A 15,467-nucleotide genomic window follows, 5' to 3' on the forward strand; every position below is an offset into this window, starting at 1 on the left:
AATCTTTACTCTGTTTTGTTTTCCAGCAAGTTGTGTTTGCAGCTGTTGGAGGTTAAACAGCAGGGGAGTTGTTTTGGAGTTGAGCCTTGTTATCTAGGGCCATTCTAAGATGCTAAGGTTTTGAAATAAATGTTGCTGTGCTTTATTAATGTAAACCTAAACCAGAAATGTGATTGTTACTAAGTGTCAACATTCACTCTCTCAGTAAGCAATGGTTTGTAAAAAGTTACTTTAAAATTAGACATGAATCCAAGTCTGCTATTCATTCTATTAGTAGCTTTATAGTGCAGTGGTTTACACATGGGCATAGCAAGAAAAACATCCACAGTTCAATGACAAATAGATACATATTCCTTGGAGGATGTGCCAGGAAGCATCTGGTGTAAAAATTTGCTAAATCAGATATGTGGGGCTCCCCCTCTTGAATGAGAGCATCAAAAGTAGCTGCTTCTAAATTCTCAAAAATATCTTTATTCTTTTTGGAAGATTTTTTAATTAGTTTCATTGTTAAAGCAAAGAAATATTAAACATTTTGAATATACATAACTTGTTGGACTTCAACATGACTTCCGATCAAGATTATAATGACACAAACTTTGCTAAGCACATTCATGCTCCAAGGGGAAAAAATAAATCCAGCAATAAACCCAAATTTATCCTAAATAATCTTTCCAGACAATATCCTCTTGGCACAATCACAACAATTTTAACTGTCTGTCTGCCTAAAACTAATCTGCCATCTACTGAGTGTTTTCTGGCTAACTGCAGAAACCCTTGAGGGAAGAAAATTATAATTCCCTGTAGCTTGCAGCCATTTTTAGTTGCCCATCATGAGTGACTCCCGCATAAATACACTATAATGCACTCCAATAAGCAAGACTAAGTGAGCAAAACATTTTTCTCCACTGCTGATAACACTTTGCAAGAGCACACTTCTGTACAGCATTCCTGAGGGGACAGGTTGAGACATGTCTCGCCCAGGACAGACCAGTCCACCAAAACACAGCCATTTCATACACACACAGACACTCAGGCAGACTGACGCTCACATACGCACATGTGACTACAAACAGCCCTGCTTATTTTAGGTGCAGTCCTAAGACCTCTTATTCAGACAGTATTTAGAATCTACCTGTAATCCATTCATGGCAGCCCACAAGCAAAAGCAGCAAACAGCAGTGTTGGACCCCCATCGTCTCCTTATTGGGGCGCTCTTCTCCTTTCCTCACCTCTCTCTGTCTTTCTCATCTCATTTCTCCTTACCTTTCTCTTCGGCTTATCTCGTACCTGTGGTTTCCCACACTGGAATGTGACTACTTATAAAATTCAAGCCATGACACAGGAAGATATGAACACTGACACACTGGAGAGGCACATTCAGACTTGTTTGCTAACAGATACCTGCGCAGTTGCAGGAAGTTTTTCAAATGAAGTTGTGAGATATGTTTCTCAAATAGTTAGCATAGCGCAGAGATTCTCACTTTTTTTTTCTGGTATGTCCAAAAAATCAGCCCTCACAACCAGCATATTCTGGGGGGAGATCAATTACTACTAATAAAAAAGGATAAAAGTTGAATTTAAAGGAACTAAAGGTCCTCAAGATGAAATTTCCCCAGAGTTAGAGAGCTCCTGGTGGGCAAGATTAAATGTGACAGAATCAAAAGTCATAGAACTGCTGTGAAAAAAGTATTCGCCCCTTCGCCCTCAGATTTCTTCCTTTTTTAGGTTATTGATCATCAAACTATTTTTTTAGTAGCCAAAATAACCAGATTAAATACAAAATGCATTTTTTAAATGATGATTTCATTTGTTAATGGAAAAAAAAAACCTCACTAAACTTGCCCTGTAAAAGTAATAGCTGCCAAGGGCTGCACGACCAGTTCTTATATTTAGGGGCCAATTACTTCTTCCACATATAGAGACTAGGTTTGGATAGATATATAAATAAAGGAATCAAATTCAAAGAGGCACATTTTCTGATTAAAAGTCAACAGAATAACACAGTAGTTGTTTGGTAAAAGAAAGCATACAAGCTGTAAATAAGTTGCTTGATCATGTTGCAGTTTTTAGTGTTGCAGTGATTCAGAAATGATTCTGAAAAAGGAAGATGTCTCCCACAGGTCTAATTATTGACCCTTGTGTAGAAAAGAAAGTGCTGAAATGGTTCCTTCTCATAATAAATACGAGAAGGAAGTAATCATATGCATGACTAACACTGTGTGAAGGGTATTTTGTGTCCTCATCCTGAGCAAAGAGGTGACAGTTTAAGATTTTAGAACAATAGCAGAACCAGGACATCAGTCGACCTGGAAGTGATGCAAATAAAACAAAGGTTTTACTGCTTAAAATAAAAGCCACCTGTGTCACTTCTGCAACAAGAAAAGCAACATGTTTACAACAGTTTGCCACATAATTAGAGATCTCGGGAATCAGGGATTATGTAATGGTAAAGAAAGCAGTCATAATCAGCGTAGATTGGATGTGGGAAGTGCTACTAAATTAATGTGTGGATATTTATGGCTTAGAGTTGTGCATTTATACAGTCATGGTAAAAACTGTTTAAATGGCTTAATTTTTTTTTGTTTCATATCAGAAACTAATAACAATCACCTAGTCCTTAGCAGGTGCTAAAAACCGGTAAATAGTTTTTACATTTTACTTGTGGCATTATCTATTTAACCATAACAAAGCCAAAATGACGAAGCTGTGTGGAAAAACAATAAGTGCACCCTTGCTACTTCCATAGGAATTAAAAGGGAAAATGGGAGTCGGGTCAAAAGCACTTCATTAACTGAACAACAGCAAATCTGAGCATCTCAATAAAAGCAGAGGTTTGCAGTTTCTAAAGAATTTGAAGTCGACATTATACGGTGAGAAGGATTATTCACGCAGCACAGTTAAGGTTTAAGTTGCAACTGTGCAAACCACAAGACTGCTGGAACAATGTCCTTTGTGCAGATGGGGCCAAAATGGTTTGGCCTTAACGCAGACACACAACTCCATGTTGGAGAAAACCAAAACACGGCATATCAACACAAGCGTCTCATACCACCTGTCAACCACGGGGGAGGAAGGGTGATCATTTGAGCTTGTTTTGCAGCTTTGGGATCTGGACACCTGACAAATGTGAGGCCATCTCCCCGACACGTTTTGTTGTTCATCTCAGCTCATATTTACCTGATTTTAAGACCTGCTGAGCACCAGATGTTTGATATTTTGCCGTGATAAGTAAAATCTTAGAATTTTAAGAGGATGTAATATAAGTTTGATCTATTTTTACATTTAGAGCTTTTGTTTTGTTTTGTTGTTTGTTTTTTGTCAAATGTATGTCAGCAGATGTCCTAATTTGCTTTCTTGACAACATAAAATGAACGCAGGTTGGAAGCAACTTTATTTTATTTATTTTCTATATTTAAACAGTTTCAGTCTTAAGTAAATAACAGGTACAAATGATCTGAGAGGTTTTATTGACATATCACATTGTGTTGATGATATTTGCATTGATAAAAACGTCTTACGGGACTTCCTCACATTGTCCCGGAGAAGGATTTCTAGTTATCGACATCCTGGAGCTCTCAGTGGGAACTGGAGCCAAGTGAATCAGACCGGATTAAAATGGTTTCCATATTGTTAGAGTTTAGCAGCCATGTTTGTTATTTTTTTATTTTTTTATGAATCCACAGCAGATTTTATTGCATGTTTAACTTTGATTCCTTTTTGTTCCTGTAAACCTAATTTGCACTCATCCTTCCTGTTTTAATATTTATTGTTTATGAAGGACTAAATCAGTCGGCCCGGTTTTGCGATCATGCAAAGTTGTCCTTATGTTGTGTTCTCATGGTGTAGTAGTAGAAATTTGTCCAGTTAAGTCTTATGCATCAGACCGCTTTATTTTTGAAGTTTTATAGTATGTCTGTGCACACGTGGACACATAAGATCTGCCTTTCTAAGAGACAGTGGGATAACGTCCTCACTTAATACAGCTAATATTGAAATTTACTAATACTGGATGGATGTTTCAGCTGGGTCACATCCAGCCACAGATTTCAAACTTGGCCTGCAGACGGGTTCTTGGCCGGATAAGCTACTACAGATGAACATATTACTATCAGTTTACTCTAACAGGTCTGTTTTTACAGCCTGGTTTAGAGCTTCCCCTCCCCCATCCCTTAATCATTCACCGGCAGGCTTCCCGAAAGGTCTCCAGGGTTCCAGTGATTGGCTGAAAAGGAATCACCCGGATTCGAAGACACACCCACCAGGCTCACACAACTTTGGCCACACACACATATCATCAAGAAGTCTGCTTGTGGTTGTATTATCAATAAAACAAAGTGCAACTAAACACATGCGTGGTGTGTTCATGTGTCCTTTGGGTTGTCAGAGTGAGCTTTTTATTATTTTAAAATGGAAACGGCTTAAATGACATCAAATATAGTGAATAAAAATACAAAATCAGAAGTTGTCTGTTGAAAACAAGCAACTTTTACAGCTCTCGGAGAGGCCCCATAACCTTTATGCTTCCTATCATTACCTTTATGAAGTGTAGAGGTTACTCAAGGATGTTGGCTTTAGACAGAGGGTTAACTCACACACTATCTCAGCGTTTTTCTTATGAAATGTAACCATGACTTAACATTTTATAGCCCAAAGTTTGCTTTATTTGGAACATTTTAAAGCACTACAATGCCACATTCTTGAAACAAAAGAATTCAGGTTTCAAATCAATCCTTTCCAAAGGTTTCCTGCTCGCATGGATCTCATCACTTGTTGCATATGTCACAAGTATCCTAAAGTTTCTTCTTCTTTTTTTAAGGCCACGCTACTGTAACCGATCCTGTCGGTTTCTCCTTTTTCGAGTTGCAGGAGGTGGTCTCATGAGGTTTTTCGTCTCTAACTCGCTGAAGTGTTTTTCATGGGAGTTTCTGGTGGCCTTCAAGGCTAATTCAAACCAACACTATTCCTGACATCCAGTGTGACCCTACAAATGTCTACATAGTTAGTTTGAGACAAAGGATCACGGTTTCTTTGGTTCTCAGGGGGGTTCATAGGTTATGGGAATTATCAAATCACATCATTCTGCTGACAGAGACAAGTGTGAACCTCTTTACCGACATGACCCAGTTCACAAAGGGCCACGGCTTTCCCTTTCTTTATAACATGCAGCGCACAATATCCAGTCTGTGTTAGACTCCATAATGACAGCATTGTGTCCACAATTTGAGCTAAACAGATAGATGAGTTGGCATCCTACGCTGTCTGTGTAACATCTGATATCGCCGCTGGCAAAACATTTAGAAGTTTATCTGCAGGATCGTGTTTGTTTGCAGTGGCTTCTTTTACACTGATCACAATCAGTATAAAATAATGGAGTTCTTGAAGAGCGCACTGTAGTTGTATTTCAGTGTGGACTCACATTGTACATCCAGAAAGAGAAAAACACTACACATGGCTGTCCACTTGCAATGCAATGCCTCCCCCTACAGTAAACACGTCATATGCAGTTTTTGTTCATATTCCTTGTAAGGCTGTAGGTGTGATTCCCCTTTTTCTTTTGTTGAAATCTTTATAAACCTTTAATCTCTTTTTTCATATGACTAAAAAAGTAACATTAGGATATGTTTGTAGTTTTGTGAGGGTTTTTTTTTTTTTTTTTTGGAGACAGGTGTGGCGCTGTGCACTGTGGCAAAACACATTTCAAATGCTGTTCATTCAAATCTCTCAATATTTCATAAAACTAAGAATCGTTAATAGATTTTGAAGGCCTTGTCATGTCAGGTCATGTCACGAACTGTTACCCAAAATACAAACGGGCAGACGAGGTCTTCCGACAGCAGAGATTGGAGCAGTCTCTGCCCGTTAAACTAACATTTTGATAAACTTTGTTTGATATGGCTCTAATAGCTCTGATGCCAAAACACATTCAATAACCTTGACATATTTGGGAAGTACAGTCAGCATCATGTTGAAATGTTGCAGTTTGAAATGAGTGAAAGCAAGCCCAGCCAGGATTTTACAGTTAAAAGAATTACGTTACATGATAGTTTTGTGCAGCCTTACTAAATGCACGTCTTTGGACTGTGGGAGGAAGCTAGAGTACTGAGCAAGAACCCACGCAAACAAGGGGACAACATGCAAACCCCACACAGAAAGATCCTGGCCAGCCTGCATATTTGATCGCAGAATCTTCTTGCTGTGAGGCACCAGTGCTAAACACCACTCCAATGTGCTGCCTGTAGTGGGGTTAATTCTAAGTTACCCATAGGGGTGAATGGTTGTCGGTCTCTCTGTGTTAGCTCTGTGACAGACTGGCGACCTGTCCAAGATGTACCCTGGCTCTCGGGCTTTTGGATTTTGGAATTTCCATGTTCTCACTGAGTCGATGCGTGTCGTATAACCTTACATGCCTCAAAGACATGCATGTTGACTTTAAATGGCTGCAGGTGGGGATTTACGTGTCAGGGGTTGCCTGCCTCCTGACAACCCTGAAGTAGTAGCCTTTTTCTCTACAGGCCTGTCTTAATTCTTTGAGGCATTGAGTCAACAAGGTATTGGAAACATTTCTTAGAGATTTCGGTTCATAATCACACGATAGCATCACACGTCTGCAGCAGAATTGCTGGCGCTACATCCTTGATGTGAGGCATTTTTTTAACCCAGAGAACTGGATGTTCTCTGTTTTTCGCACCATTCTCTGTAAACAGTTAGTTGATGTGGGAAAATCTCTGGAAAACCCTGTCTGACACCAGCAACCATGCCACGTTCAAAGTCACTTAAATCACCTTTCTTCCCCATTCTGATGCTCAGCTTGAGTTCATTAACTCATCTTGACCATGTCTACACGCCTAAAAGAGCTGCTGCTGTTTGACTGACTGATCAGATGTTTGTGTTAACAATTAGTCGAACAGATGTACTTAACGAGGTGGCCAGTGAGTGTTTTTCCTATTGGTCTCACTTGCGACAAAGAAATGAGAGTAATCAGCACACGTTACGTCATATTCTTCAAGCCCAGAAGAGGGAGCTGTTGACAAACCTTCAAAAAAATGTGATTACGCTTGGTGAGGAGGCAGTGGGAAAAGGAGGGGACACCTCCACAAATGGAAAACAGCAATATTCCCAACAAGGGACAGAGGGAGAATGGGTGCGACTCAGCAAAAATATAAGCATAAATTTTGTCGTACTTCTCTGTGGCAGCACTGAAAGAAATGGAGTGTGGCTACACTGAAACATCATAAAATGAGCTGATTTTGAAAAGCTGCAGGGGAAAATACACATCTCATAAACTAATATGTGTGCATTAGTGTGCGTGAGACCTCTTTTGTTTGTACTGCTGATGACAAATGACCCCAGCCATTAGTCTTTAAATGAAGCCATGTGTTCAAATATATGTGGGTAAGGCAAAAAGACACGCGCACACACGGTCTCTGGTTTACATCATGATGCTTATTGCTTTGTTTTACAACTTTGTCAAACAGAGGTACAAAAGCTAATGTAGCTTAATGAGGCAGAGAGAGATAATCAGTGTTGAGAACAATACTGGAATGATTTGACTGAAAAACAAAGATGCTGACAGAGAGAGGAGCAAAAGTTTACCAAAGAAGTTCCACATTGCGAAATCAGGAGGGAGAACATTTCAGGTCAGGCTGTGGGGAGGTGAACTCCAGGTTGCTGAAGGACAGGAAGAGCCCACCGTCACAAACTGAGCCCAAACCGTGCAGATGAGGAAGGCTGGAAATGGTCTACGAGCTTCAGGAGTTCCTCCACAATGGGATTTCGACTTTATGTGAGGAGCCAGTGGAGGCTTCACAGGAGACGGGTGAGAAAAGAGGCTTTGGCAGCAGCGTTCTGGACGAACTGCAGAGTATGAAGTTCATCCAGTGAGGAGTTACACTAAAAGCTACAGTCTAAATAGAGAGCTTGACTCAAAAAGTAAATGTGTAACATCTGTTAGATTTGGCTGCAGTGTTTACAGTCGTGATTTTCTCACAGTCTTCATGCATTCGCCACACCTCCTTGTTTCATTTCTAATCCAGGAAGACTAACGATCACTCATACGGTGACCTTTGACCTCCTGTGACCGAGCTGGCAGTGGCAGCACTTCAGGTTTTAATTAACTGGGATATGCTGGCAGCTATCTGCAGCCTATCAGGCTAACGTCATGCATTTTCCGGTATGGCTTCTTAACTGGAGAGCCTTGATAACCTCTGCAACACGCCTTTGTTTATATGGTGAAAACTTTGTCCTAGAATACCTTTAAGAAGGATAAAGTCTGTACAAATGCTGCTTAAACATACAATAATGAAGGAAAAGCCTCAGAAGTTTGTTATATGTGTGCGATTTTGTGGTATATGAGGCAAATAATTTACTCTTAAAGATGTTCTAATCAGTGTTTTTATATGAACAATGGTTCTTATGTCTAATGTGTAGATCTCTTGCTGGAATGAACCCACAGAGATTCATTTTATACCCTCAGCTCTGTGGAGGTTTATGGGCCATCGTTTTGGGCTTGGTTTTACAACCTACATTTTTACTGTTTTGGTTCACTCTCACCGCTCTCATCAACCTCATTTCCAGCAGCAGGAGCTATTTTCAGCCATCCAGCACCAAACTGCAGACAGGCAAAGCTGGCAGCTCCTGCAGGTGGAGATCATATTAGATCATTTAGTCAGGACTATAAGAGATTATAATGTAAGTGTGAAATTAGATGAATTTATGATCCATGCTGCATTCATTCACACTGTTAGCCATTCATGACAAAATGTGTGTCATCTCACCTCTGACAGGGAGGTAATATAACTTCCCTGTCAGCCCGTCTTCTGATAAATGAGCGCGATGAGGCGATAAAACTGTGAATAACTGGTGCAAGACAGGCATTCGAGACAACGATCTTTATTTGCACATTTGCTGTGAGCAATGTTAAACAGTCAGATAACATAGGGCAAGACAAGGCAGCGCCCATCAAAAATAGGGCCGTGCATAGAAATGCACACACACATACAATAAGGTGTGCTGGTGAAAGTAGTAAATGAAACCATGGGGTTTAAATGCAAGGGCAGTGCATCCAAGAGACCGTCTGTAAGACACAGAAGTACTCAGAGACCGTTAGAGACTCACCACATAACATTAGCCTCTAACCTTAAGCTTAAGCAAAGTATTATACATGCATTTGTTTTGCCATTAGGCAAATGGTACACACAAACAGACTGGGCAATGTCTTTTTCCCTGAGGTACGGCCTCCATCACGGCTATAGGAGGGATGCCAGTCTAAATTTTGTTGCGCTTGTTTAACTACAATAAAGTTCATTCTACTCTAAATTATGTGAATTTGCTTTTTCCTCCCAAAGGAAGTTGGTTCCTTACAGTGAGTCTGTTAAACAGGTAAAATGTTGATACACACAAAATTCCAAATATCATATATTAAAGCTCTCCCTTATTCTTTTACATTGCTAAAGAAATTAAAAAAAAAAACAACTGCATTTTGGCCAAAATGCCAAATAGTTGTTTGTGTGCAAGACTTTGAAACATCCACGCTGACAGTAAACTTCTCTCTGGCTGTTATCCAGTAACTGCTCACAAAGAGGACATCCGACAGAAACATTAGGAATTCTTTGCAAGTCTCTCGACAATACCAATTTCTCATAATGGCTCACTTTGCGGACGCATCTTTTGTTTGTATCTCCTTTAAATTGCAGATAGTTTTCCCATGTGTAAGAAATGCATGGGGTCTGTTTCCCACACCCCTCCCCTCGTGATATGACTCAGACACGAGATAATTGACATGAATGTTGACTATGCAGCAGGTCAAAGACTCGGTCATAAAGATACAATCACAACCAGAGCTAATGAAGGCTTTCAGTCATAAAAGCCCTGATAGTGAAATGTTATGAAAATATGACTTTAAACTAGCAACACTTGAGGAAACTGACTCGGCTCTTGACAAATGAGGTGTGCTACTTAAAAAATAACACAATAAATTCCAAGCACATGAATTTTCCTCTGCTTGCTTTTCATTGGGTCTTCTTCCCTGCCTTTAGCAGCTCTCTCTCTCTCTGTAGCTTTAAATATGACTATATCTTAGCCCTTTTCCCAAGCGAGAAGAGTTTTGGGAAGTTTTTTACCTTAAAAGGCCATGTGGAGTGGAGCGCTGGTTTCCTGTGGGAGGGGTTTCCTCTCTCTAACTCTGGAGCTGGAGGCCCAGCCCATCCTCATCCTCTCTCGGCCCTGCCTGTTTAAAGCACTCCTCCTTCCATTTTTGCACTCCCAGCAAAGTGGTGAGATCCAGCTACAGCCAGATGTGTGTGTATGTGACAGTGTTCATGTGTGTCTGTGTAGGACTCATGCTGACCTTCCTACTTAACAGAAGGTGAAAACACGGTTAAAAGCTGGGAAATGAGAGAGGAACCAAGTAAAGACAGCAGGAGAGAGAAGGAAGCAGGAAAGAATTGGATTGGAGTGTGGGAGGAGACAGGAAATAAATGAGAGGGATTAAGAAGAGGGAAGATGTGTGGTGTGGTGATAATGAACACTACTCTTGTCATCCCCTTTTCAGTTAGTCTGTCAGTCATTCACACAGCACAGAATGAGTCAAATATATTGTCCTTATAAGGCCTGTGCTGAAGATCTGACTGCAGTGCTCCTGGCACAGCAGCTGGTGTGTCATCACTATGAGGTCATTACTACTGTGCCCCTGTCTGACTTCCTGTCTTTTTGTCAGCGCTTATGATTATGATCTACAGGAGTTATTGTGGTTTTATTATGTTTCAGTTTCTGCAGCGTATCTCAGTTTATCCCAGTTCAGTCAGTTTTACTTAGGGCTTTAGCTATCATCACTTCATACTTTTAAATACATTTTATTTGTGACTTCACCTAATATATTTGTGGCTTCTGTATGCCATATAAAGTGGCTCCGTGGTGCATGGTTAACACATTCACGTCATATGTGACAGGTCCCTGGTTCAAGGCCAGGAGGAGCCACATGCTGGGGGGGTCACGTGCTGTTGTACTCCTAGTTCCGGTTGCACGCCCGGATAAACGCGAGCGTTAGCTCACGAAGAGTCTGTGGCCTGTTATCTGTGCCAAATTAACATGTGGCTCCATCCACAATTGTGCACCCATGGGAATTAATAAAAAGTACCTTGTTCTATATGTGTCATAAGCTCGGATGTTGGATTTTTCTGTTCACCTGAAGTCATTTATATGGATGTTCTAAACAAACACAAGTAAAGTTGATCCAGAGCAGCTAGCTCAGGGTTCATCTTTAACAATCAGTTACAGTATTTTTTTTCTAGACATGTCAGTGAGAGTGGATATGTGTAATATGGTCATATCAGCACAGAAGTCCCACTCACCAGCTTCTGCTTGGGAGGAAGCTTGTGAAGAAGAAAGTAGGCTTAAAGGGAGAGTGATAAAGGAGGAAGAGCCCAAAATTTAGCTTGTTTTAGACAGAAAATGCACCAGGGCCTACAATAAGGAAATATAAGGATTATTGTGAGCTGTAAAACATAGAGGGTGACTGTAAGGATTATTGGTTGCATCATTAAATTGCAGCTGGTCAATGGAAACTCTACGATGTTTCCCTGGATTTTTTCTCTTTACTCAGGGAATATTGAACAGATTGAAGTACTGATAATGTTCTAATAAAACACCAAACACCACCGTTTAATTGCTTTAATATTTATTTTAGATATATTTGTCATAACTTCCTTTTAAGCCTCTAATTTTTCTGCGTAGTCTGTGACTCTTTCTGCCTTTGCATGTCCTGTTCTTCCTCGAAAGGTATACGGCTCATTAGTCGGGAATGTTCTGTCTTGTTTTATACACAGGAAGTTGTTGCATAATGAAAAAGTCACAGACAGTGAGTGGGTAATGGTGTAATTGCTTGAATGATCATCAGTCATAATCGTCGATATTTCATAATAATGGCAGCTCGTTTGAGCCCAACCCAAGTTTCTTGTTTATATCAGGATATTTTTTGAATGAATATTCTTTATTGTCATTGTCACAAGTACAATGAAATTGAAAGATGTCTCCGGTCAGTGCAACATCACGAAAGATAAATACTTAAAAACCATAATAAATAGGATATAAAAGATAGAAATACATATAAGATACAGTATTCTCATACAGTAAATACACCCAAGCAATCCAGGCCTAAGGCCCCATACAGACACTCAACATACGACCTAGTTGATATATCACTCAAACAATCAATCACTCAGTCAATTTGTTAGCGCATCCAACAAAACATGTCTGAAAGCATTCCAACATCAAGGGCACAAATGACAACAGGGGCAATGAAAGTCATCTACTTTTAGTAGCATTGAGACATGATATTGCAATTGGGTAGAAACTGTGTTTGAGTCTGTTAGTCCTTGTGTATGTTGTTCTATACCGTTTACCTGAAGGCAGCAGTTTGAACATGGAGTGTCCAGGGTGTGAGGTGTCCTTTATGATGTTATGGGCTCTTTTGAGGCAGCGGGAACTGTGTAGGTCTTTCAGTTTGAGGAGAGGGCAGCCGATTGTCCTTTGGGCAGCGTTGATTACTCCCTGGAGTGCTTTCCTCTGAGCCACTGTGCAGCTAGCGTACCATATGCCTATGCAGTACGTTAGTATGCTTTTGATGGAGGCTCTGTAGAAAGACACCAGCAGTCTCTGTGTGATGTTGTTCTTCCTAAGCACTCTCAGAAAGTACAGTCTCTGTTGTGTCTTTTTCAGTAGCTCAGAGGTATTCACACTCCAGGATAGTTTTTTTCAGTGCTAATATTAGTGTATTCCTGAAAACTGAGCAAACACTCTGGTGTAGTAGGTCACAGTGGAAGAGCTGAACCGGAGAAAGTAAAGTCACCTCACTCCCAGATCGCACCACTTCACATATGAGCAGTCATTTTCACGCTTATGCTCACCACCTGAACCTGAGTGGCAGGTTTAGTCTCTAGGTGACCTGACAACAATTCTTCATTACACAGTGACTCATTGTGCTGTGATTACAGAGTTACTGAGCTTAAGTATTATTGCAAAGGCGTTGGAAATAATTGGGATTAATTTAAAAGCTGATTGACTTGACTGAGACTTACTCCATTCATTGCAACACGTTCATCAGGACATTTGGGTTGGGCAGCTTCTGAATTCAAGATGTTCGAACAAAGGTAGAATTTGTAAAACACTAAAACGTGAAATGAGGTCACAACATGCAGCTGCGTCTGCGATTTCACCTTAATCGGTGCCCGTAACAATGTGTTTACTTACCCCAAAGCAAAGAGAAGTTGAGGCATGCCAGGTCAATTCTGATTGGCTAGCTGTGAGTCAAACATTTCTGAAATGCCTGTGGAGAAAGATTGTGTAAGTACTAATCACCTTGAGGGGATCTATACATGGGGACATGCATTAATTTTTTTTAAGTCCCCTCAAAGTAAATAATCAGTTTAGGGCAGGTTTATATTTGAGGTTGGTTAAAAGTATGGTTATGGTTAAAGCACAAGTCAAGAAAATGTAAGTCATTAGAATATTTTTTGAAATAACTGCACGTATGTGTCTGTGTGAGTGGGTTAGGAGAGGTGGATGGGAGGCTTCTGACGTCATTTAACCTCGTCGTCATACAGGAAACATGCCTCCGCCCGTACAGACTCTGAGTTACAAAGGGAATGTGCCTCACCATCTGTGCATGTGTGTCTGTGTGTGCGTATCACCAGAGTCCAGGTGGTGTCCTGTCTAGCAGAGTCATGAGCTTTGTTTCCACCCCAAGGCCACAGGAGTTCACTTACGCACATGTACAAAGAGTACCTCTTGTTCTGCTGAAGGGACTGGAGGTTCAGTTGTGCAATAGCTTTGATGCCGTTTTGTTTAGCTTTGCATTAGGAACTCCAGTGCAGAAAGTCCTGCCTTTTGGCTGCTTTATCCTCTCCGGTATTCTGTTCTCCATCAAAAATAATGATAAAAAACATTCACTTTCATTGGCTGCTCTGCTTGCATTTGCAAAATATCTTCATGTTTAGTCTGGGCCCCTCCGCAGCATTTCTGCGGCTAAGCTGCAGAAAGAGAAAGCATACTTGGAACATCGGGAGAAAATATTGAAGACACTAAATTATACTCTTGAATTACTGGCTGAGCTGTCGGGTGGAGCAGGGCTACATTCACACAGTATGTGTAAGAGACTTAAAGCTGCTGCTTCTCAAACCAGAGCAACTTCTGCTGCTGCTGTATTTACACGCATAGATGTCCAGAGTCAGTGCTTTCAGGTTTTATGTGATTATCTTGGTAACTGTTGTAATTAAGACATGAATTTAAAGGCTCTTTATTAAGGGAAAATATTCTCATATGTTGAAAAACCCTGACATAGAATGTCTGTAGAGAGTCATTTAATCTCTATAGATGATTGTCCTCCAGAATTCATTTTTTTAAAGACAGCAAACACGCAGCAGAGATTTGAAATCCAGCTGGCTTCACATAAATCTGGTTTAGTCTTTGTCCTGAGACCTAAACTAATGTCAAGAAAAGCTACTCTGCTGTTTCACTAATACAAGCAAACTGACCGCTTCACAACAAGATGACATGAAGGTGAAGCACACGACAGGTAATCTAGACAAGATTAATTTTAGACAGGAGAAAACACAACTTTAAACTGCTCCAGCTGTGTTCACTTCTTAGCTGCAGTCACCTTGAAATGTTGCCAGATGCTAAGCGACAACTTATAATGAACAAAATTGTTCTGTACAGATGAGCTGCTGGATGAGAATTTGTCAAGTTGGTCACACAGACTTCTAGTACAATTTGTCTCTGAGTGGATCTGTACATCAACATTGTTCAGTTCCAGCCAATTGGACCGGCTTCAGGTGTTCAGTTCAGACTCTAATGTTTAGTTAAATTTTAAGTTTTTTACCACAAATTATCCATAAAATATTGACATAACCACTGTGACTAATGGGGACTGTTTTTAACCCTGGAGATTGGTCTTTTTGTATGGTGGCCCTGAGAGGCCAAACAGACTGAAACTGAAAACACCAGAAAAACGCTGCAAAAGCACACAAAACACAACGGAAATTGGAAAAATGAAAACGAAAACAGAAATAGGAATAACAGATTTACAAAAGCAAAAGTGTTTCTGGGGAGACAATAACCCGACGGACCAGTTGCAGGAACCAAAATATGCTAGGTAAGCGTGTAGGCTAATAGTTAGCCTACACACTTACCTCTCATCTTTTCTTTCCTCACAAAACCGATAGATCCTCCACTTATTTTAAGTGTCTCCCAGCGCAATTCTTATCTCTCTATTATTAGAGTCTTGACCTTTCATTATAAACCACACTGAAGCAACTTTTGGGATGATTTGGTGCTATATAGATAAGATAAAATGGAACTAAACTGAAAGGAAATTTAACTTTGAATTTGTTTTTTGCCTTGAAAGTTGCAGCTTGGTATTTACTGATTTATTGATCAACCTTAGATCCACTTCAAAGAAAGACCCACTAATG

The 15,467-nt window shown here is 40.3% G+C and overlaps 1 protein-coding gene across 1 annotated transcript in view; it reads right to left on the reverse strand.

The window, feature by feature from the left end:
- The window catches only part of si:ch1073-396h14.1 (disintegrin and metalloproteinase domain-containing protein 10), a 38,826-nt gene extending 37,463 nt beyond the window's left edge, over window positions 1-1,363 (reverse strand). Inside the window, exon 1 of the mRNA XM_014410052.3 lies at window positions 1,133-1,363. Coding sequence (XP_014265538.2) covers window positions 1,133-1,193 — 61 coding nt within the window. The 5' untranslated portion in view covers window positions 1,194-1,363. The remainder of the gene's footprint in view (window positions 1-1,132) is intronic.
- Between the last annotated feature and the right edge of the window lie 14,104 nt (window positions 1,364-15,467).

Source organism: Maylandia zebra, linkage group LG23, assembly GCF_041146795.1.
Source record: "Maylandia zebra isolate NMK-2024a linkage group LG23, Mzebra_GT3a, whole genome shotgun sequence".
Lineage (NCBI taxonomy): Eukaryota > Metazoa > Chordata > Actinopteri > Cichliformes > Cichlidae > Maylandia > Maylandia zebra.